The 22111-nt window shown below is 40.3% G+C and overlaps 2 protein-coding genes across 3 annotated transcripts; one reads left to right on the top strand and one right to left on the bottom strand.

The window, feature by feature from the left end:
- Positions 1-11517: 11517 nt before the first annotated feature.
- Positions 11518-19100, bottom strand: brms1lb (BRMS1 like transcriptional repressor b). Its single transcript, XM_079584765.1, has 10 exons — positions 18782-19100; positions 18600-18690; positions 18385-18512; positions 17487-17566; positions 15670-15766; positions 15486-15575; positions 15313-15377; positions 15184-15223; positions 14900-15026; positions 11518-13208 (listed from the first exon to the last, which is right to left on the bottom strand). The coding sequence occupies exons 1-10, from the start codon at positions 18918-18920 to the stop codon at positions 13091-13093; spliced, it is 975 nt and encodes a 324-aa protein (XP_079440891.1). The 5' UTR covers positions 18921-19100; the 3' UTR covers positions 11518-13090.
- A 1094-nt stretch (positions 19101-20194) lies between these two features.
- LOC306983912 (uncharacterized protein) lies at positions 20195-21370 on the top strand. 2 transcript variants are annotated; one of them, XM_079584764.1, is made up of 4 exons: positions 20195-20572; positions 20682-20828; positions 20927-21005; positions 21096-21370. In XM_079584764.1, exons 1-4 carry the CDS (start codon positions 20545-20547, stop codon positions 21184-21186), a joined length of 345 nt encoding a protein of 114 aa, XP_079440890.1. In that variant the 5' UTR covers positions 20195-20544; the 3' UTR covers positions 21187-21370. The 2 variants fall into 2 exon arrangements, 1 of the variants encoding a protein (XP_079440890.1); XR_013794453.1 differs by having other exon boundaries at positions 20256-20572; positions 20685-20828.
- The last annotated feature ends 741 nt before the right edge of the window (positions 21371-22111 follow it).

Below are 22111 nucleotides of genomic sequence, written 5' to 3'. Positions count from 1 at the left end.
GTCTTGGTCTTGACTCAGTCTTGCTATGCCCTGGTCTTGGTCTCAACACCTCTAAGTCTTGGTCTTGTCTTGGTCTCAATCACCTCAAAGTATTGGTCTCAACACACACCAGTCTTGGTCTTGACTTGGTCTTAATCACCTCAAAGTACTGGTCTCAACACACACTAGTCTTGGTCTTGTCTTGGTCTTAATCACCTCAAAGTATTGGTCTCAACACACACTAGTCTTGGTCTTGACTTGGTCTCGCTATGCCTTGGTATTGGTCTCAACACCTCTAAGTCTTGGTCTTGTCTTGGTCTCAACATCTCAAAGTCTTGGTCTCAACACACACTGGTGTTGGTCTTGACTCGGTCTCGCCATGCCTTGGTCTCAACACTTCAAAGTCTTGGTCTCAACACACACTGGTTTTGGTCTTGACTCGGTCTCGCCATACCTTGGTCTCAACACCTCTAATTCTTGGTCTTGTCTTGGTCTTAATCACCTCAAAGTATTGGTCTCAACACACACTAGTCTTGGTCTTGACTCGGTCTCGCTATGCCTTGGTCTTGGTCTCAACACCTCTAAGTCTTGGTCTTGTCTTGGTCTTAATCACCTCAAAGACTTGGTCTCAACACACACTGGTTTTGGTTTTGACTCGGTCTCACCATGCCTTGGTCTCAACACCTCTAAGTCTTGATCTCAACAGATACTAGTCTTGGTCTTGTCTTGGTCTCGTCTTTGTCTCAACACCTCAAAGTCTTGGTCTCAACACACACTGGTTTTGGTCTTGACTCGGTCTCGCCATGCCTTGGTCTCAACACCTCAAAGTCTTGGTCTCAACACACACTGGTCTTGGTCTTGACTCGGTCTCTCCATGCCTTGGTCTTGTCTTGGTTTTAACACACACTGGTCTTGGTCTTGACTCGGTCTCGCCATGCCTTGGGTCTCGTCTTGGTCTCAACACCTCAAAGTCTGGTATAATCTTAATAGTCATAATCCTAAACTACTTCTATATAAACCAGCGCAAAATAAACAACAGAAAAATGCATCATTTATGCAATATTTATGCTAATACCACCAATACCATCTAATTCCCAGAGGCAAAAGATACAATACTTACATTCATCAGCATATCAGAGCGGCCCCATTTCACCATTTGAACTATGTTTGAACTATATGTAGGCTGTTTGAGACTGCTTTTTTGAATGTAGGGTTCATTTCATGGACACATCCAATTGGATAAATATAATATAGATTGGTGGGGAAAATTCTGAGCCCATAAATAGCCTTTCCAAACTATTTCAAACTAAGGCATGCATTAAGTGCCTCGAATATAGAGATCTTTCATTCCATTCAAATCAGCGATATGCTTTTACACGACAATATGTGTCTTCCTGTGAGCCTAACATGGCCTAAAAATGGATTCCGTAAGCATTGCTGCATTCACACCAGTTTCACTCTCTCTAAGCATTTCCCATTCAAAAAAGGGATGTGGAGTTCTTCCTCTATTCAACTGCAGGTTTGAGTAAACACAAAGCTCTGATCCAGCCTGTCTTTGAGCGTGTGCTTCTTGGCGGCAGACTATGGGCTTCCTCCTGCCCCGGAGGCCAGCCAACACTCAAACAACCAGGTGAAGAAGGAGTTAGCGAGGGATGAGTTTTCTTTATTTCTTGCTTCTTTTCTGTCAGGGTTACGTAAGAGTCTGAGGCTCATGCAGGAATGTGCTGATGCTGCCGGAGGCTTCAGTGGGCTGTATGGGATGGGGGTGGGTGCTCGAGCAGTATAAACAGTTAAACCCCCAGGTTTTTTATTTTCTATAGAGATAAACAGTAATGATAAGGCAGAATAAAAATATATAAAACATTTTTTTTTAACATATACTGTGGGTCCAAAAGTCATGCTGAATATTTGGGATATATAATCTAAATGTAACTTAGATATAAACAGAATCTTTTAGGATTAACCAAAAAATTTATGACATAAAGTGAATAATAAATATTTAAGATTGTGCACTAATTCTAGGTCACTAATCCAAAGTATTGAAGTAGAGAAAATCTAAGTGAAAGTATTTTACCATATTTTTAGTAAGATTCATTATGTGAAGCTGACAAAACTTAATTACACTTTATTTTAAGGTGTAGTTGTTACAGTAATTATACATTTAAGTACTGAGAAATAACAAGTACTTACTATAGTGTAACCGTGATTGGTTTACAGTTAGTTGCATGTAATTATGCATAATTTACTATATACTGTAATGTAGTACTACAGTAAGTACATACACTGTATGTAACAGGACAAGTAAGGACACTATAAAATACAGTGTTACCAAAATGTATTCTGATTAATAAACACAAACTAAACATCATCGGTTTGTACGTGTACGCTACGGTAATGTGTACAGTGCACGTGGCACAAATTTCATCATCAGCATAGTATATGTGCATGTCAGAATAATTGTAATTAAGAGATTACGATTTATAAAAATCTTTCAGGTCCTCATAGAACTCATAATTACAACTTGTAAACTATGGATTGTCTGAGAGCTCCGACTTGTACCATGTAACACTTGACTGCTTTAGATTCATTTAGGTGTTGATAGTGTTGAAATAAACACATAATTCCCAGTCCAAGGACGTGAACATCTCCAAGTATCACGTCATGTGTTGTCTTCTTGTAACTACGGCAATTACGACATGCAGCAACAGCCAGATTTTTCTAATGAACGCTCAGCTTGCACAACCTTGAGTTTTTTGTTGTTGGTGGTGTTGCACTAATAGTTTTCCCACAAGGAAGCAACAATTTAAGGGCCAGTTGTTTTTTTACAGTAAAAAAGAAACGACTGAGACTTGACAACAACATACTACCGTAGGAGACGGCAACAACAATAGATGCCCTGGTCACATTTACCATTGCACAGTGAAATTTTGCGTGTGAATTCCAGCCATTTCAATAGGAAACTGAAGGCGTGAGGGCGAAAAAGTTTCCCATGCAGATTTCCTGTGCCGACCAACAGAAAGTTGCTTGTTTATGAAAGTGACTTGAGCAGTGAGCAGAGATTGAGCAGTGCTTTATACATCTCTGCATTATAGCAATGGAAAAGGAACCTTTTTGCCCATAAAGTTTTGGCTACATTTCGTTAATGTGACCGCACCTTTAGAGATGCTAACGTAGCATTTAGATAGAGTTTACTTGCAACTCTAACTTAAATCAGTACAAAAGCATATTATATCACACATAACTTCTGGAAAGAAATAGTGCAGAAACTGAAAAAGGATACATTCTCAACTTGAGTGTTGAGTGCCTGTGTTTGCGCACACTATCAAACAAAGTATACTTTGAAGGGCTGTGCGTTTGGCTGTACGCATAATATGGTACTTTGGGTAAAAAAGTTTTGTGTGTGTGTTTGTTAACTTCCCTGGTTTGCTCTCTGTTCCAAAAGGTTTGTCAGCAGTATATCTTTATCAGCAGACTGGGGGACTGTCCAAGCGCCGTGGGGTGTAGTACTTTGCCTTCCCTCCGGCAAGATACAGTTTCAACATTTTCAACAAGTTTTATAATGTTCACGGGCCATGGCTCAGCTTATCCGGCCTGTCTGTTTGACCCAGGGTTGAACTGGAGATTAAATGTTAATTAACTCTCTATTTTGGTATCCCAATGCAGCCTGGCTGAACAATTCAAGCCTTTTTGAACAGACAAGGCAGTTTATGCATATTCAATGTGCTGTGCCAAAGCGGGAATGTCTGAAATCATCTTGAACTTTCAGTCTTTTTTTGCCAGAGAAACCAACCCAGCAGGATGGAAAATGCTAACCGTTTGACTGGCAGGTTTTTTCAGACATACACAATTTAATACCTTGTGGGAACTCCCAACATGCATTGTTCTTAATATAAGGTAATTATTATTACCATTTTTTTGTAATAGGGTGTTCAATCTCGAGCTGTGTTACGACTGACAGGGTCCCTACCTACGTTCCGAGCACGTGATCTATGTTGAAGACAAAATGCGTTCAATTGGAACAATATGCAACATGTTTGCTCCCAATCCCTATGGAATCTCTGGAATCTCACTTAATATGGCAGAATACCTTGTGAAGTCAGTTTTTCAGGGCACTTACGTTCGAATGTAACGTATCTTTGTGATCTAAATTCTTGAACACTTCCAAAACACTTTATCCTGTATCTCCTTGTGACTTGAAGACCTTGATTAGCAGGTTCGGGTTATGTGGAAGGAAGGTTGAATAGTTAGATAATATAATAGATAGTAGGCTATGTCCATTTTTAAACCATTTACAAAAAGTATACTTTATGTATGTACTGTACTGTACTGTACACACACACACACACACACACACACACACACACACACACACACACACACACACACACACACACACACACACACACACACACACACACACACACACACACACACACACACACACACACACACACACACACACACACACACACACACACACACACACACACACACACACACACACACACTTTTTGTTACATGAACCGCAATTGCCCTCTCTGCATTTTCTTCACATTTGTCAATGAGGATGTGGCTCCAGTGCAGATTGTCATCTTTAGTTTAAGTCTGGTTAAAATCTCTCATAAAAGATTCTCATCCAGTGTACATTTCCCTCCTGGATTTCTTGCTTTGCATTTGCCCTTGAAGATGTGATGTGTTTAAATGAAGCTGGAACAGGTCAGGCTGGCAGTATTAGCAGTTAGAATGAATGAACAAATATATACCTGCCTGTCTCAGTCAGATTTCAAAGTCAAACCTGAGGTCCCATTAGGAGCTGTATGCATCTTTTTTCTCTCTTCTTTTCAGTGTAAAGTGAACAAGACAGAAATCTGAAAAATGTATCTTTTCCTGGAGCATCTGAACAAATGATTGGAATGTTAGTAATGTGACATAATTTCCTCTTGAAGACACGTTCCCTATACAACCAAAGAAAGGTGGCAATCTATACTTTTGAGGAGCTCTATAAAAAGGTTGGCCGTTGATGATTTCAATATAATTTCCATATAAATTTCTCTAAACGGCGTAACAGCAGCGACACCTCCACGTCCCTGGCCTGCTTTGAGTCTGATGATGGATATCGGGTACGAGGACAGGTGTCGCTTTACATACCTCAGTCAACTCGCTGAGAAAATGCCTGCTTCATTTGTGTGGGGAAACTTGACAACAAACCTCAAGTGTCTGCCAAAATTTGAGTCATATTGGTTTGGAACACTGCCTAATATGATTATATTGTAACCTAATGATATTATATTAGGCAATGTTCAGTGATAGCCTACTTATACATTTCTTCAAAGTACTGTTAATTTACACATCTTTTTAAGAACCCTTATCTCCAAGGGTTTAAACTTGAGTTGAGTGAGTTGATATTTCAGTTACATTATTATTATTATTTGAAGAGTGTGTAGTTTTTTTCAATGTTAAATTATTTGCCTTCTAACCTAATGTACAGAGACTGAAACCATAGGTTTGTGCAACACTTTGGCCTCACGTCGCTTTCAGTACTCCAGCTTTAGTACGGCAACATTTACTCAACCAATGCCGTGCGTTTGGGGGCGTGGCTACCTGCTTTTCCGACCAATAAAACACGGTTCTGGGTGCGTCACGTTAGTAGTTCTATTTGGTTATGCTAGTGGAGCAGAAAGCACACACTTCAGCTTTAATGATTTTTTGTTGTGTTTGCAGGAAGTCGGTTCTGCTCTTGGCTATGGACACTTTGCTGCTGTAGTGCTTTTACAATTTTTTGACCACATCAGTTGTTGCATCAGTTCAGGCAGGTTTTTTAAGCTATTGTTTCATAAAAGTGTTCTCTGTCTTTTGTCAAGCTGATTAGTCCTCTGCCCCTCGTGAAGGAGTGTCAGGTTCTTTTGACTTATAAACAATTCATTATGAGTACTACCATTAGTCACCTGCTGACTGGAGAGAATGTGCTGGCTGTAAAAACTCTTACATATCAGATATTACAAAGACATTTCACCAGCCACAGATCAACAAATAAAAATGAAATAAAAAACATGTTTTCACAGATGAGCGAATGAGGATGAGATTTTTGAAGAGAGACAGCAGCTGTGGTGCAGCAGTAGATGCTCTACATTCAGAGAATAAACAACTGTAAGTGTGTACTGCCTCTATATGGTCACAGAGAGACACTGCATTTAAAACTGGCAATCATGTAGATAAGGGCTGTTAAAAATTACTAATCATGTTTAATCTCGTTCAGTTGCTTTTTTAGGGAAATAATGGACCTAATTCATGAAACTTGAGCAGCAGCAGAATCGAATATCAGTTAGTAGATTTCATTCATAAATCTATGTGCATAAATGTCCCAAAGTAAATGTAATTTACGTAAAAAAAAAAAAAAAAAAAAAACGTTTTGTTTACGCAATGTGTGTTCTATTAAGATTCACCCTCCAAAAATAAAAGAAATTAATAATTTACATCATTTCGTTGCAAACCTGTTTGATTTTATTTCTTCAATGTTGTTTGGTTCACAACGTTTTTCTGCAGAGTTTTATTTAACCTTTGGGTGAACTATAATTGATGCTGAATGACATTCGTAACGGAATACACATAGGCCTACTTTGAGTCAGAATTTTTGAAACGATATCCAGTATGTTAAATGGATAGTTTTTTTTTTCATCACTTAGCTTAATTTTGTCCCTTACCCTCCCTTACCTTGTCAACAGCTGAAATCCTCATTCACGCATTCATAACTTCAAGACTTGACTAATGCAATAGCCTTCTATACGGACTTCCTACCAATCAACTACAAAAACTGCAATACATCCAGAACTCAGCTGCCCGCCTCCTAACCCACACCCGGTCAAGAGAACACATCACCCCCGTTCTCCAGCAGCTCCATTGGCTACCTGTTCATTATCGCATTCAATACAAGCTCCTTCTCCTCACCTATAAGTCCCTCTATAACCTGGCCCCGCCCTACCTCACTGAGCTCCTGGAACAGCACCAACCCACCCGCCACCTCCGTTCAGCTGGCACCAACCGCCTTACTTCGATCGTCCGCACTAACCGCCGGACTTTGGGGGATCGAGCCTTCGCTATCACCGCCCCCACCCTCTGGAACTCACTCCCTACATCCATTAGAAACTCCGACTCACTACCAAACTTCAAATCAGCACTCAAAACCCACCTGTTCAAACTAGCTTTTCCCTAAACCCCTTGTTGTTTTGTTTTGTTCTATTCCCCATGTGAAGCGTCTTTGAGTGTCCAAAAAAGCGCTATACAAATGTGATGTATTATTATTATTATTAGCCTACTCAGCTCAAGTTGTTTCAAACCTGTGTGAGTTTCTTTCTTCTGTCGAACACAAACTACACGGTTACTAACGTAATCTCAGTTCCCTGAGATATGGAACAAGTATTGCGTAGCTATACGCAGTGGGGGAAACTCATTTCCTCAGATTTATTGAAGCTTAAAATGTAAAGCGCATTGCAGCTGCACAGCTACAGTGAGAGACTGGCTCACTCCTTGGCTATACTGCAGAAACTGCACATCCAATGGCGAAGGCGTCAGAGCCCGCCATCAGGGTGTGGCAGAGCCTATAAAATGAGCCTGACTTCACCATTATAGCAGGTTTAAATCGACTGAAGCGACAAACTTGCCATGTTACTATAGTGCGGCAGGCTATGCAATATTCGTTCCCTATCTCAGGGAACTGAGGTTACGTTAGTAAGCGAGTAGTTCCCTTACGAACGGTCACTTCGTATTGCGTAGCTATACGCAGTGGGGACGCAATGTAAAACGCTGCACCATACATACTGGCCGAACATGAAACTCAGGAACCCTGAGTCCACGAAGCAAGCCAGAATACCATATATAAGTATATATATGCATAATATACTGATAAGACCAGACACTGTCGGGTCTAAATCAGACATATAATAATGCCACTGAGCTCATACCCCCAGTAACTTACCAATAGACCAGAGCCCTCGGGTCTAATACATGTATACGGGGACCAAAACAGTCAAGGCCGGTTCATGGTAAGAGATAGTGTGCTTAGGAACAGTGACTTAAATATATGGACAAGACCAGACTAGTCGAGTCTTAATCATACAGGAAGGACCTTCGCCTGCAGGGAAGGAACCTCCTAGTTGTAAAACCTCACAAAAGTGGAGGGCGAAGACCAACCGGTCGCCGCACAAATGTCCTGAATGGGAAACCCACAGGACCATGCCCATGACGAGGCCATACTTCTAGTGGAATGGGCTCTAGTGCCTATAGGGCAACCCTGGCCCACAGAGGCATATGCCAATGATATGGCATCCACTATCCATTTGGACAGTCTCTGCTTCGTGACAGGAGCCCCCTTGGACCGGCCACAGAAGCAGACAAAGAACTGTTCTGACTGCCTATAGGACGCGGAGCACTCCAAATAGACCTTCAGAGCCCTGACAGGGCAGAGTAAATTGACTTCCCCATCCACATCAGAAGGGGGAAGAGCCAACAATGAAATTACTTGTGCAATAAACGGTGTAGAGAGCACCTTGGGCACCTAGCCATGTTTGGGTTTCAGAGTGACTTTAGAGTCATCTATCCCAAACTCCAAACAAGAGGGGCTCACAGAGAGCGCCTGCAAATTTCCCACTCGCTTATAGACGCCAGTGCCAACAGGAGAGCAGTCTTTAGCAAAAGCGATTTGAGGTCAACCGACTGAAGCGGTGACCCGACTGGAGAGGTCTCACGGCGGTACAGAGGGAGGTCTGGGAGGATTCATCCTCCTAGCTCCCTTCAGAAACCGCACAACCAAGTCATTCCTTCCCAGTGATTGGCCAGCCACCAGAGCATGATGAGCTGCTATGGCTGCCACATATACTTTGAGTGTGGATGGGGAACGACCCGCGTCCAGCAACTCTTGTAGGAAGGAGAGTATCACTGATACCTCGCATGACTGAGGTTCAAAGTGTCTATCCGAGCACCAGCTGGAGAACACTGACCACTTTGAAGCGTAGAGGCGCCTGGTAGACAGGGCTCTAGCCTCAGAAATTGTTGTCAGAACCTTCTCGTGGCCCATAAGTCGGGACGAGGGTGCAAGGTCGTCCCGTTCGCCTGTGTGAGGAGATCTTTCCTCAGAGGGTAAGGCCATGGGACTTCGTCCACAATCTACGTAAACCAGCTCTGGGAACCAAGGTCTGGTTTTCCAGAGAGGTGCCACCAGGAGGACTGGGCATCCGCTCTCCCTCACCCATTTGATGATCTGGGGGATCGTGGAAACGGGGGGAAACGCATACAGAGTGCAGCTGGGCCCCCCATGGGCCAGCGCATACCTGTCCTTCGAAATGAACACTGCGCAGTGAGAGTTGTTTCTTGAGGCAAAAAGGTCTACTTTGGCCTTGCCGAACACACTCCAAATCAGACGAACCGTCTAAGGGTTTAGAGACCACTCGCCTAAGGGAGTGTTGTCTCGAGACAGCATATCCGCACCCATATTCTGAATGCCCGGATATATGCTGCAATCAGAGAGCTCAAGTTGGGTTGTGCCCACATAAGCAGATCTCTCGCCATGGAGTACAGGTGACCCGACCTGAGACCGCCCTGGCGATTGATGTATGACACCACCGACGTGTTGTCCGTGCGGACTAAGATGTGGTGTCCCATGAGGTCCGTCAGAAATGCTTTCAGTGCAAAACAAACTGCTGCCATTTCCAGGCAGTTGATGTGTAAGCTCCGCTCCGTGCTCGACCAGAGACTGGAGGCGGGCTTGCCCTCGTCCAAAGCACCCCAACCTTGGTTGGAGGCATCTGTGAAGACCACTTTCCATCTGGAGGCCACTCCCATGTTCACAGCCTCTTGGTACCAGCTTTGATCCCGCCAGGGAATCGTCTGCTTTGAGACGCGTTTTCATAGTTGTAGAGTCTATAACCGTGCCCAGAAAGACCACATTCTGGTTGGGTGTAAGTTTGCTCTTGGCCAAATTGATTTTGAGTCCCAGGCATTGCAAATGGCCGAAAATCAAATCCCTGTGCACAGGGCCGGTTCTAGACATTTGGAGGCCCTAGGCAAAATGTATGTTGGAGGCCCCCTGCCACGCCCTCCTCCCCTCCACCTTTCAGAATTCACGAGTTCAAATTAAATAGAGTAAAGATTATGCATATTTGGTGTGCCCCATTTGTGATGGGAATAATCTAGAACTAGATTGCATTGTATTTTGGATTGTGTTGTTTACATCCAATAAGAGATTATTAAAATCAAAGTGAGGAGATGGGGTGGTGGAGAGATACTGATAAACTGTCAATGAACAGAAGTAAGTCTGCAGTATACCTCTTATCTCGTTGATTGGGTTGATTAACTGAATATGCTCCACTCGTGTTTAATAAGGTTTGATTTTTTGAACGTGTTCCTCCCGAACTTTAATAAAACATCATTAAATAAAAAGCACTTGAAACAAATATGATTCCTAACCATTTTATCTGTACAAAACCTGTTATCAGTATTTTTATATTTTTACTTAAATGTGCAAATTAATTTAACTTTAATTAAGGTAAACACAAAATTGTTTTATCTGACAAGTAATCTAGACCGTCGTCGTTCGTCGCACCAAACGAAACCAGGCCCGCCACGTGGGTGGGGGGACGCTGGTCCGTCTGTGAGAACAGGACGGGTGAAGGTGTCAGGGCCGGAGAAAGCGAGGCACACGGGGACGTAGCCGGCGTGGGCTCGCTAATCTCCATGCTCTCGGGCTGTCGCTGGCTACGGCGCCATCTTTTGCGAGAGCTAGCCGCGACCGCAGCACCGACACAGGCATGCTCTCACAGAGAGAGCAGCCGCCAGCAGAGAGCGCGGCTTCGGCATGGGTAGGCACCAGGCACGAAACGCACTCCGAGTGCCAGTCGTCCGTGGTGCAAGCGGAACGAGGCATTTGGAACAATGCTCGTTCGGCTCTCTGAAAACTGTATAACGTAACAGTTTAGTTTGCAAAGGATATGTGATGAATGCCAGGTGGCCACAGGAGAACGGCGACAGGGGAAAGCAACTTCGAAGAGAAGAGCGCAGTCTGCTGTGAAATGGCTCGTTCTAGCAGAAAAGGGCTTGGTTCGACGGTGAAGCTTCAAATTTATCCGGAGGACACAGAGTTTGTTTCTGAAGTTGAGTAAATCTGCTACAATGGCGAATTCAGGCTCATTTTACAGCCTCTGCCACGCCCTGAAGGCGGACTCTGACGTATGTCGGCATACTGTTAGCTGAGAGGCGCCTTTGCCATTGGATGTGCAGTTGCTGCAGCACAGCCAATGAGTGAGCCAGTCTCTCACTGTCTAGCTGTGCAGCTGCAATGCGCTTTACATTTTAAGCTTCAATAAATCTGAGGAAATGAGCTTCCCCCACTGCGTATAGCTACGCAATACGAAGTGACCGTTCGAAAGGGAATGAAAATATTGTACATAATGTTGGTAACCAGACATTTGATGGCAGCCATAGCCATTGTATATATATTTTCCTACTATGGAAGTCAATGGCTACCGTCAAATGTTTGATTAGAAATAAACTCATAGGTTTGGAACAAGGTTGAGTAATGACACAATTTTAATTTTAGGGTGAACTATTCCTTTAAAAGGAACCCGATTGTGATTTGATGTCGACGAATGGTCAGCCATTTTTATGGTAGTAGCTACAAAAATAACTAAGAAAGGTTGGTTTTTGGGAAACATTTTTGACATTCTGATACAGCACAGGATACATACAAAAACAACACAATTTCATGCAAAAGCAGCTTTATATGAGAACATTACATTTCCACTGTAAACTTCTGAACAACAACTCAGTGTAGAGTACAGCAATATGATTACATTGTTCATTCACTCAGTCCTGTCAGAGCTGCTTCTGAACATCGCAGGAAGATCTTTATCTGCTACAAAAACTATGTTTTTATCACATAACACTCAGATATTTACTAATATGTGGAGATTTATTTTAAAGCTGTAAAATGGATGTGTTGGACCTGTGAATTCAGGAAGACATGGTTATTTTGGCAGGATCGGTGTAGTGTTTGGTATCATCAATTAAAGCATTTTATATCAATTGTTAATAAAATTAATAAAAGCACTCAGACAATTTCAAATCATATAACTTAGTACACAATTTAAAGATTATGCCAAATACGCAAATTATATGTAAGTGTGAAAGTATATGTAACCCCCCAACAGAGGTACATCTGCTGTATATATACACCTCTTATCCTAATAATCGAGCTCCTCACAAACTTTGCTAATGAAACATCATAAAATGGATGTGAACGTGATAAATACAACAAGCAGCATTCAATACAACTGTATGACCTACAATAATTTCAGTCTAGCTGATGATTGGGCTCTAAAATCCAATATGTAACAGAAATAGTTTTTTATATAGCCAGACACGAATCACAAATTTGATCAAAAGCTCAGAATATGCTACATTCAGTTGGCTTCATTAAAAATACTAATGGTTACAAAACAAGAATATGACTCGCACAAAGCCTGTTACATTAATACACCTTTTATAACCTTTAAGAGTGACAAGTTGTTGTGTATTATGTTTTGAGCACGTACAAAAATAACACTAGCCCATCGGAGCTTAGTGAACCGTTCTGTTGTTTAAAACATTATGCATCTCACAGGCACAGAACAGGATACATGGCACTAACTTGTTTCAGAACAAAGACATGCTCCATAAATCTACAAATAAAAATACTGACTCTGTATTTAATAAAAAGCATGGAACTTTCATGTGTTCAGTTGTCAGCAATACCAATAAGTTGAGCTTCATTGCTTGATCTATTTGAACAAGGCTGTACTGGTTTATCTTTGTCATCAAGGCGCGCACGCACACGCACACACACACACGCACACACACGCACACACAGACACACACACAGACACACACACAGTTTCCTTGGCAACCAGGTGTTTGTTTAGCAGCTCTAACTTAGGAAGTGCAAACATGTGGTACATGCATGTAAGACCCGAGTCCCTCCAGCATGAACGAGCAGTCACGGTGACAGACGGAGAACAGAGTTGAACCAGCGAAGGTTTGGTTTCCCCACTGGAAACGGGGAGCAGGGGGAAGATGAGAAGAACACTTATGAGTGTTTCATGGTGTATTTGCCTTTCTGGAGCTGAGAGATGTAAAGCTTTGATTTGGTGCCATCCAGGCGTTTGTACCAAACCTCGTCTTGGTTAACATTGATTATTGTGGCACTGGTGAAAAAAAAAAAAAAAAAGTCAAGCATTAGACATAAAAGACTTAGTAAGTTGTAATGGTGCAGATCTTAAAGGGGTGGTAAAAGATGTAAAATAAATCTCTGATGTCCCCAGAGTGTGTGTGTGAAGTTTTAGCACAAGATACCCCATAGATATTTTTATATAGCATGTTAAAGTTGTCACTTTTTAAAGGTTTGCAAAAACGCACCGTTTAGTGCCTGGCCCTTTAAATGCAAATGAGCTGCTGCAGGGGGCGGGGTTTCAAGAGCTCATGTGTGTTAGCAGCTGCGATTACCTCACGCAGACACACTAAAATGACAGAAACGGTTCTGCCTTTAATGTTAAAACGGAGTCAGACAAAGATGGAGAGACTCAAGAAGAAGTGACAACATGTATAATGCAACAGGACGTCTCTGAATGGTTAGCTGATGAATTTATGCTGATGTCCCTAACCCGGGAGGAATGTCGTGTAGTCGCAATCAGCCGTTTGTTGTAGTCCTTTTCTTTAAAAGCAAATATCTTCCTTTGCTTTGAACTTTGAGCATTGTAACTTTGCAGATGTTTAGGCTCAAACAGCAACATTACACACTAACTAAAGTTAGAAAAGTTAAATCATACTTTACCACCCCTTTAAAATGATTGACCTATTTGATCTTCAAGCTGTCATTGTTTCCCTGAGACCAAATATTCACTTTTTCTGATTAACTTGATTAATGTGTTCATTTTCTAACACTTGACATGATCTAGTGATTATTTGTTATTTTTAATTGCTTTATAGTGTTTGTGTTACACATATTACACGTTACTATACGCATATCAAGAACTATGTAATTACAAGTACCTTGAAAAAGGTAACACTTTAGTGTCCTTAGTATTTACTATAAATGATGCATAATTACATGCAACTAACCCTAAACCAAACCTAATCTTAACCCTATAGTAATAGTAAATCCTAACCCATGTAATTAATTAGAATTCCTCTATAATTATTTATATAATTACTAGGCAATATACCACTGTAAAGTGTGACCAAATTATAAATTAATTAAATTAAATAATTTTTTATGTAAAAATGTGCATAGTGGAAAATCCTAAAAAGACACATTCTTGCTCATTTAGAATTTTAACAAATTTAATCTTAAAATTAGGAAAATGTAATTAAAGAGGCAATAAAAAGTATTAGGCTAATATAATGATAGTATAAAATAAAATTAACTAAAGTACATCATTAATATAATAATAATATTATATATAATTTTTTTTTTAATGAGTCTTATCACAAAGGCTATTTGACGTAAAATACAGTAATATTGTGAGCTATTATTACAATTTCAAATAGCTGTTTTCTATTTTAGTATATTTTAAAATGAACTTTATTCCTGTGATGCAAAGCTGAATTTTGTGAAAAAAGCTGAACAGCATCATTACTCTTACTCAAACTTTTGTAGAAACCTTAAAACATTTTTTCCCAGAGTTCTTTGATGAATGGATAGTTATTTATTTTATTTTTAATGGAATTTGTAACATTTTAAAAAGTCTTTACTGTCACTTGATACATTTTAAGGTGTCCTTAAAAAAGGACCCTCAGGGAACGAAATGTTTATGAAATCACTCATATGAGCACACACACACACACACACGCACACACGCGCACAAACACACACGCGCGCACACACACACACACACACCTGATAGGATATTCGTCCTTCCTGTTGATGCATATGGCCTGACCCCGGCTGTACCATTTGTTGTCATAGAACAGACGTCCATCTTCTGATCGGGCAACATGATGGTGTCTTTCTGGTTTCAGAGGGGCTGATAAACACATACAGTTAATTCACCCTAGAGACCTGAAATGCTTTCCCACAAATCACTTTCAAAGAGTCTTTACAGTTGATACACGCCGATATAGAGAGAGAGAACCTTCTGTGCGATGCTTTACATGCAGAAATATGCTCAAAATCCTTCTTACCATCTACTTTTACCCTATGAGGACCCATTGAAGCCATAGCCTACAGAAAACAATGTAGTTGATCAATGCTAGAGATCTTCCAATAGCTCACTTGCAAAAAATAAAACTGATTAAGGCGAAAAATAAAACCTTTCTTATTGCAGTCCAGTCTTCAAGTATATCCAGGTCTTGCAACATGTAGACAATGTATGGTCGTGGGACGGATCAGGAAACTAATGTCGTCTTTTGCATTACAGAATAAGCCTGCTGCCATAAACAAATACTACAAAAAGATGCGCAAACGACTACTTTACAAAGGATATCTGACACAGCAACAGGTTTTTTCTTCTTTCCAGGACTGAGGGGATCCTTCTTTTTATTCTTCTTAGACTGCAGACCGTCATTCCACAGTTCTGGAACAAGAACACATCAATGCATTCTGAGTGAAAAGGTAAAAGGTCTTTAAATTCACAGATTACACAGTACGAGTTGCAATCTGCACTTTACCTGAAGTTATATCTATACTGTGTCTGTCCTCCTCCAATCGTCTGATCTTCTCTTCCAGTTCGCTCTGAACCGTGTCAAAAAGTAGGAGCTTCTCACTCTGAGGAAAAACATCATGAAATATGGGAAATTATCCCTGTAACAAATTGAACATAAAGGCCCCGATATACTCATGGATATACTCATTTTAAATTCTTCGCTTTGGGGTAAAAATAAGTTCGAAATTAATGAGCAGCGATATACTGTTAGTGAAAATCCCGACACTGTCCACACTGCTGAGAGCAAAGTTTAGATGAATATGTAAATATGCGTTACTCGCTTTCCTTTTATTAACAAAATAAACACACAACAACGACAGCGGTGAGAAAACAGTTGTTAAGAAAGCATCTGATCGATGCAATGCTTTGCAATTCAGCCCTCCAGTAAAGTCACATTTATTTATATACCACTTTATACAATAGATTTGGTTAAAATCAAGCAGCTTTATTGGTTGGTTGGTTTGATTTTATTGGTTGGTTTTATGACATCACACTAGTTCGTTCTTCGATTTCTCATGAAGGATATCAGGGCCTTTAGGCTGTGAGTATATTAAGCCGCGTTTCCACCGCGGGAACTTTCCCCAGGAACTAGGAACTTTGGGCTGGTACTCAGTGTGTTTACACCGCAGGAACCAGGGTCTAAATTAAGTTCCTGGGTAAATATTTCCCCCTCCGAAAGTCCCTGCTGGCGAGGTAGTACTTTTTCAAAGTTCAGGAACTTTCGGGGGTGGGTTGTGCGCTGAACATGCTGATTGGTTGTGTTCACGCCGCATTTTGACTGGAGGACTCCACGCAGCATTCTATTTTAACCGGCATTTTTAAAAATCTATTGCGGTTGGTTCGTGGCTTCATGCATTAAGAGTCGTCTGTCTGCAAATATGGAATAAAAAAAAATAAAAAAACACAGCTGGACCGACGACGAGGTTCAGGCTTTATTAAGCGTATTTGTGTAACAGGACATTTTCTGCGCGTTCGTCCCAGCCGTCTCACATTCAATGTCCGCAATACATCACAAACACAACTACAGTACAGTTTGAATCTCCTCCATACTTATTATAAATGTGGCGCTCAAAACTGATTACTGTGCGTCGCAGACTGGGAGGAGCCGTCGCACGCAGTTTATAATCTTCCCGGTACTTTAGACCGCGGTGTAAACACAGAAAGCAACCGGTCTGGGGCAAAAAAAGTTCCTGGGAAAAAAGTTCCTGGGACAAATTGTTCCGGGTAATTTCGGTGGAAACGCGGCTTTAGTAGCAGGGCTGTCTTCAAAGGGAAGATAACTGGGAATGTTGTAGTGGTGTAGTCTACTCTTTGGCCCTGTTTACACCTGGTATTGGGTGCGTTTTCGTCAATCAGATCACAAATGGATGGTGCTAAATACAGGTGTAAACGGGCTCTAAAGCGTTTTGATTTGGATTGCTTAGTGTAGACACTAATGTTCGGTGTGGTCTTGTGGTTATTCTGCTGTTCTACGTATGTATTTCCGTTATCTCCAGTCACGTTCATATGTAAATTAAGTGAGCTTACTTTGTAAATTAGATCGAAATTTCTGATAAAACCCATACATATAGGTTGTATGCCCTCGCATAGACCCTCCCCTTGAAGAAATCAGGATAGAAGTAGAAAAAAAGAGAAACTTTTGGGTGTAAATGGGAATGTGTCTCCCTCGTCCACTTGTGATTTGATTGAGCAAAGCACATCTTAATACCAGGTGTAAACCATCGTATTACCAGGAAGTGTGGGGGCACCCTGTGAATTTAAGCCCATTCCCATGCCTGTTACCTCCCAGTGCTGGCTGGCTGCTTGCATCTCACAGTCATATTTGTTTCTGACAGATTCCAAGCAGAGCTCACGATAGATACCTGCAAAAATATGAGCAAAAAGTGACTAAGGCCATCATAATATATATAATCAGTAAATCAGACCACAAACTTACAATTGTAGGTAGAGCTCAGGAAGTACTCAAATTCATAATACACACTTGCTAAAATGTACTACTGTATTTTGGACCTAAAACAAAGCTCTGTATTGTAAGCTCTGTTGCGGGCCCTTTTATGTGGTCATTTTTGAGGGTCTCTGTAACCTTAAACTTCATAATAGGGTTGGGCTGACAGACATCACGATGTGTTTATATTTGAATAGATTGTTATTGCTGCTTTATTCATCAGAGAATCCAGAAAAATGTTTCCGCAAAAAATATTATGATACCCAACTGTTTTCAACATTGATAATAATCAGATGTTTCTTCATCATATTTCTGAATGATCATGTGACATTGAAGACTGAAATAATGATACTGGAAATTCAGCTTTAATCACAGGAATAAATGAATTTTTTAAATATATTCAAATAACAGTTATTTTAAATTGTAATAATATTTCACAATATTACCGTTTTTACAATCAAATGGTGAGCATAAGAGACTTTTACTTCTTTAGAAAAAATAAATAAATCCTATCGACCCCAAACTTTTGTTTTGAACGATGAAGTAGTAGATGAAAACTTTAAGTTGGTGTACAATTACTTAAATGAATATGTTAATTAGGCCTATATGCCAGGCTTTAGATGCAGTACTCCTGACCTGATATAGGTGAAATACCTTTGCTTTACAGTTTAATATATCAAACATTGTCGTGATGATTGTGATCCCTGATGTATCATAATCCTAGTATTAACTGACCAGCGACTTTGGTTCGGATCTGCATGTTCTCCTGCAGGGTGGCCAGGGGTTCGAGGTATTCTGCAGCACTGCCAGCCATCACTTCTTGCAATTTAAGATCCATCTGACCGAGCCTCTCCTTATACAACCTACAGAGAGTTCAGAACACACAGGCTGGAGTCTTCACCTGGACATATTTTAGGCTTAATTTATATGATGTGCTGCTCATCACTTACTGATCCTTCAGGTCTGTGAACTGCTTCTCGAGGGTTGTCATCTCATCTAAACACTCCATTCGCCTTCTTTCACAGTCTTCATCATCCATGTCTGCAAGAAATTAACCATTCTCTTTATCGTCTCTGTCTCGCGCACGAAGTGATTCTGATGTTTCTCATGAAGTCTCTGTCTGTAACGTTACCTGAAGTGTCTCCATCCTCAGAGACGGACGAGCTCACGGACTCCTCTTCGTCGGAGGTGCTGGCCTCTTGTTCTGGATAGTCCACGTCCATTTCTTCGTGGTTATTCTCTTTTCTATCACGCGGGTGCACTGGCATCATATATTAAATCTTTAACACAGTAAACAACCCACTAAGACGAAGACAACACCACCGGCCAGCGAAGAAAATACACGTTTCAAACATGGATCCGTGGACGACCAATCAGTAGGCTACTAGACACGTGGTCTCACAGAAGCTGCGAATTCATTGGCCAGATTTGGTTTACGCATGACCCGGTGGATGGTGGGATCTGTAGTACTCCATTATATTTTTCTTTTTTTTTTGTACTTTATTGGAATGATTGTTTTGCATACCAAATTGCTTTCAGTAAACACATACATGTGTTTTAATTTAATAGATATATATGTGGCAGATTTCCATTTTCCATCAGGTGACAACGATTTATAGATTTAAACATGTTTAAAACAATAAAACAGCAACCAGCCTGATGTGAATGTGGCTTAAAGTTGCCATGAAATTAAGTTGCAATAATGTTTTCTTTCTTATTGGGACCCATGTGTGTATGGTGCTGCCAGCAATTTTGGGCCCTATGAAAGAATTTGAGTTTGTGCCCCCATACGCATTCCATTAATAAAATCTCTGGGGGCCCCAAAAGTGCATGGGCCCTTAGAATCGTTCTAACTTTCACCCCCTTAGCCAAGTGAAGCGGCTTCTAGAACACACAAAAAAATGGATTGGTTCAAGGAATTGATTGGATGATTGTGGTTGGCTATGGACTAGCTACTCAATCTGAGCTTCTTGACGCACTTCCATTTTGAAATAGTGTACATCTCACTTATTTCCGGTTATGTAGCCTACATTTTCAATGTAGCCTACTGTAGTCATTTAGTTGACTAAACGCAACCTAAAATGAGTGTCCACAAGAAGAAATTTGGACATTTTCATAAACAGGAGAAGGGATATTTTACAGAATTTTCCAAACTCATCGGAACAAGTTTTAATACAACCCAAGCCGATATAGCGGCTGTTAAACATACAAGTAGTCCATTGGTTGATCTCGCATGAGTGACAAGTTGTCCCGCCCTCAAGCCAGTCTACACATCATCAGAGAAGAGATGTCTTTGCAAGCGGAATTTGATTTAGGATTATGAGGGCACATGAAAATCAACAATAATAATGATGTGCACGGATAAATCATTCCTAATAAATAGTGTAAAATACGAAAAAAGGAAGATGTATTATCAATTTTGATGTCATGGTGGTTTTAAGCACACCCTGAGAAAGAAACGTTTGTTTGAAAAAAAATGACTCTCAACCAACAGAGGGCGCTGTCTGCAAACATATTATATTCACGGCCATTTTAAAGATCCCTCTTTCTTTTCCATTACTTTATTATAGCTTAATTTAAATATGAGTTGTTGTTGTTTTTGTCTCAGAGAAGCCCAACATCATTAAATATTAATTTTGAATCTAAAAGTTCAAGAAAATGCTACAATTATTTGGCCTCCACAATCCCTGAAACATCTTGAGCAATCATGTTTTATTTGTTAGATCAGTAGGCTATTTAGCAATTGATGAAATGAATCCTGAAAGTGCATATTTTAAAAGCTATGAATAGATGCATTTTTGCATCATTTAAAAAAAAAGAAAGAAAAACGATTTATTCAATGTCAAAAGATTGTTGTTTTGAAGACTTCAACATCCATTTACTTTTTAGGAAAAAATGTCTTCCCAAAGTGCTTCATCTTCAGGTAAGAAACATTAAATGAAAGATAAGCCTGAAGTCGATAACGCATAAATGTATTATAAATAGCACTGATCTAATGTTAAAGATTAATTGGCAATTCTGGTTGTTCCCAGTAGTTGTCACTGGCGTCCCGCTTTACACAGTAGTAAACTCTAGCACATTTCACCTGTCCAGCCATCAGACTGATTGGAGGGCTTCATGCTTACCTGTCATGTTTATGACGACGAGTAACTCAAGCTCTTATATGTATATCATCTCAGGTAAGACCTATAACTGTACAGCATTCAGTTACTGTCCTTCAGTCCCTTCACATCATGCTGAATATGCATGATAGTTTATATATTGTTGTTTTCCTCAGGCGGATGCTGCTCTCTTCAGCCTAAGGATCAACCTGTGCCCGAACTGGTTGTCTCGTTAGAGAGTGAGAGCGAGTCGATGTGAGCACACAAGCATCCTATAATGTGTATAATATACTTTTGTGTGTTGAACTTTTAACTGATGTTAATATCATGTCAATGCATCTTCAGCAGCTCAGAAGAGAGTGCTCTCAGCATCTTCAGTTGCTGCAAACCCCAAAGAAACACAGACTGTGACTGTGACACTGACTGTGGTCAGTAAAATGATGTCTGAAGAGGGCGGACAAACAGCCTGAGATGTAGCCTAGGCTATTGCAGTATATGAAATTCACCTGGATATATCTTGAATATATTAAAAGTCGAAGTTGAACTTTTTACCTTGCCGAATACAGATGTGTTTGTATGAGTGATAATCATAATGCACATTAAATAATATTTACGTTAGGCACCTGGACAGGTGTCATGGAGGGAAAAATAATAGCCTATCTAAAATAATATTTTATAAAATAAATATTAAGTGAAATCAAATAAAATATAATTTGCCAAGGCAACATTTCTAGTTTTTAATTTAGTTTAACTTGCTGAACTTGAAATAACTAAAACAAAAACTTAAGCAACAATGAATAAAGGCTATATATACCGTTAAAAAAAACTGTATTTAAAGACCCCCTGTGGTGAAAATCAAGCTTTTTAATGTTATTTATATGTATATGTGGTGTTTTTAATATGCTTTAAGATAATGTGCAAATTAATGTCAACACCATTGCTGAGTATTTTCTCCTTAAAACTGCAGTGAACCAAAGACAGTCTCAAAAACGTGGTTTGAAATCGCTGGTGTTTCTGACGTCACAAACTACCTTGTATCCAATCAAGACAACTTGTGATTGTCAACGAGTGGATCTCTGAGCTGGTGTGAGTGAGTGGAGGCAGGGCTAATTCACATATTCATAGACCCCGCCGCCCGCATATATTAAACGAGGCAAGGGTGTAGCATTCGACGAATTCTTTTTAACGAAAAAAAAAAAAAAAAAAGATTAAATATGTAATAATCAAAGATGAGTTTTAAGGGATACAATTATTGACTTACTGTATATTATGACATTGTAAGTATAACCTTGCAGAAATTAGAGCATTTTTAATATACTTTAATTCATATATATTAGTTTATTTATTTCATTACACTAAAA

This window comes from Phoxinus phoxinus (genome assembly GCF_949152265.1).
Source record: "Phoxinus phoxinus genome assembly, chromosome: 16".
Taxonomy (NCBI): domain Eukaryota; kingdom Metazoa; phylum Chordata; class Actinopteri; order Cypriniformes; family Leuciscidae; genus Phoxinus; species Phoxinus phoxinus.
The sequence above is the reverse complement of the archived record's forward strand: the minus strand, read 5'-3'. Positions and strand labels throughout refer to the sequence as shown.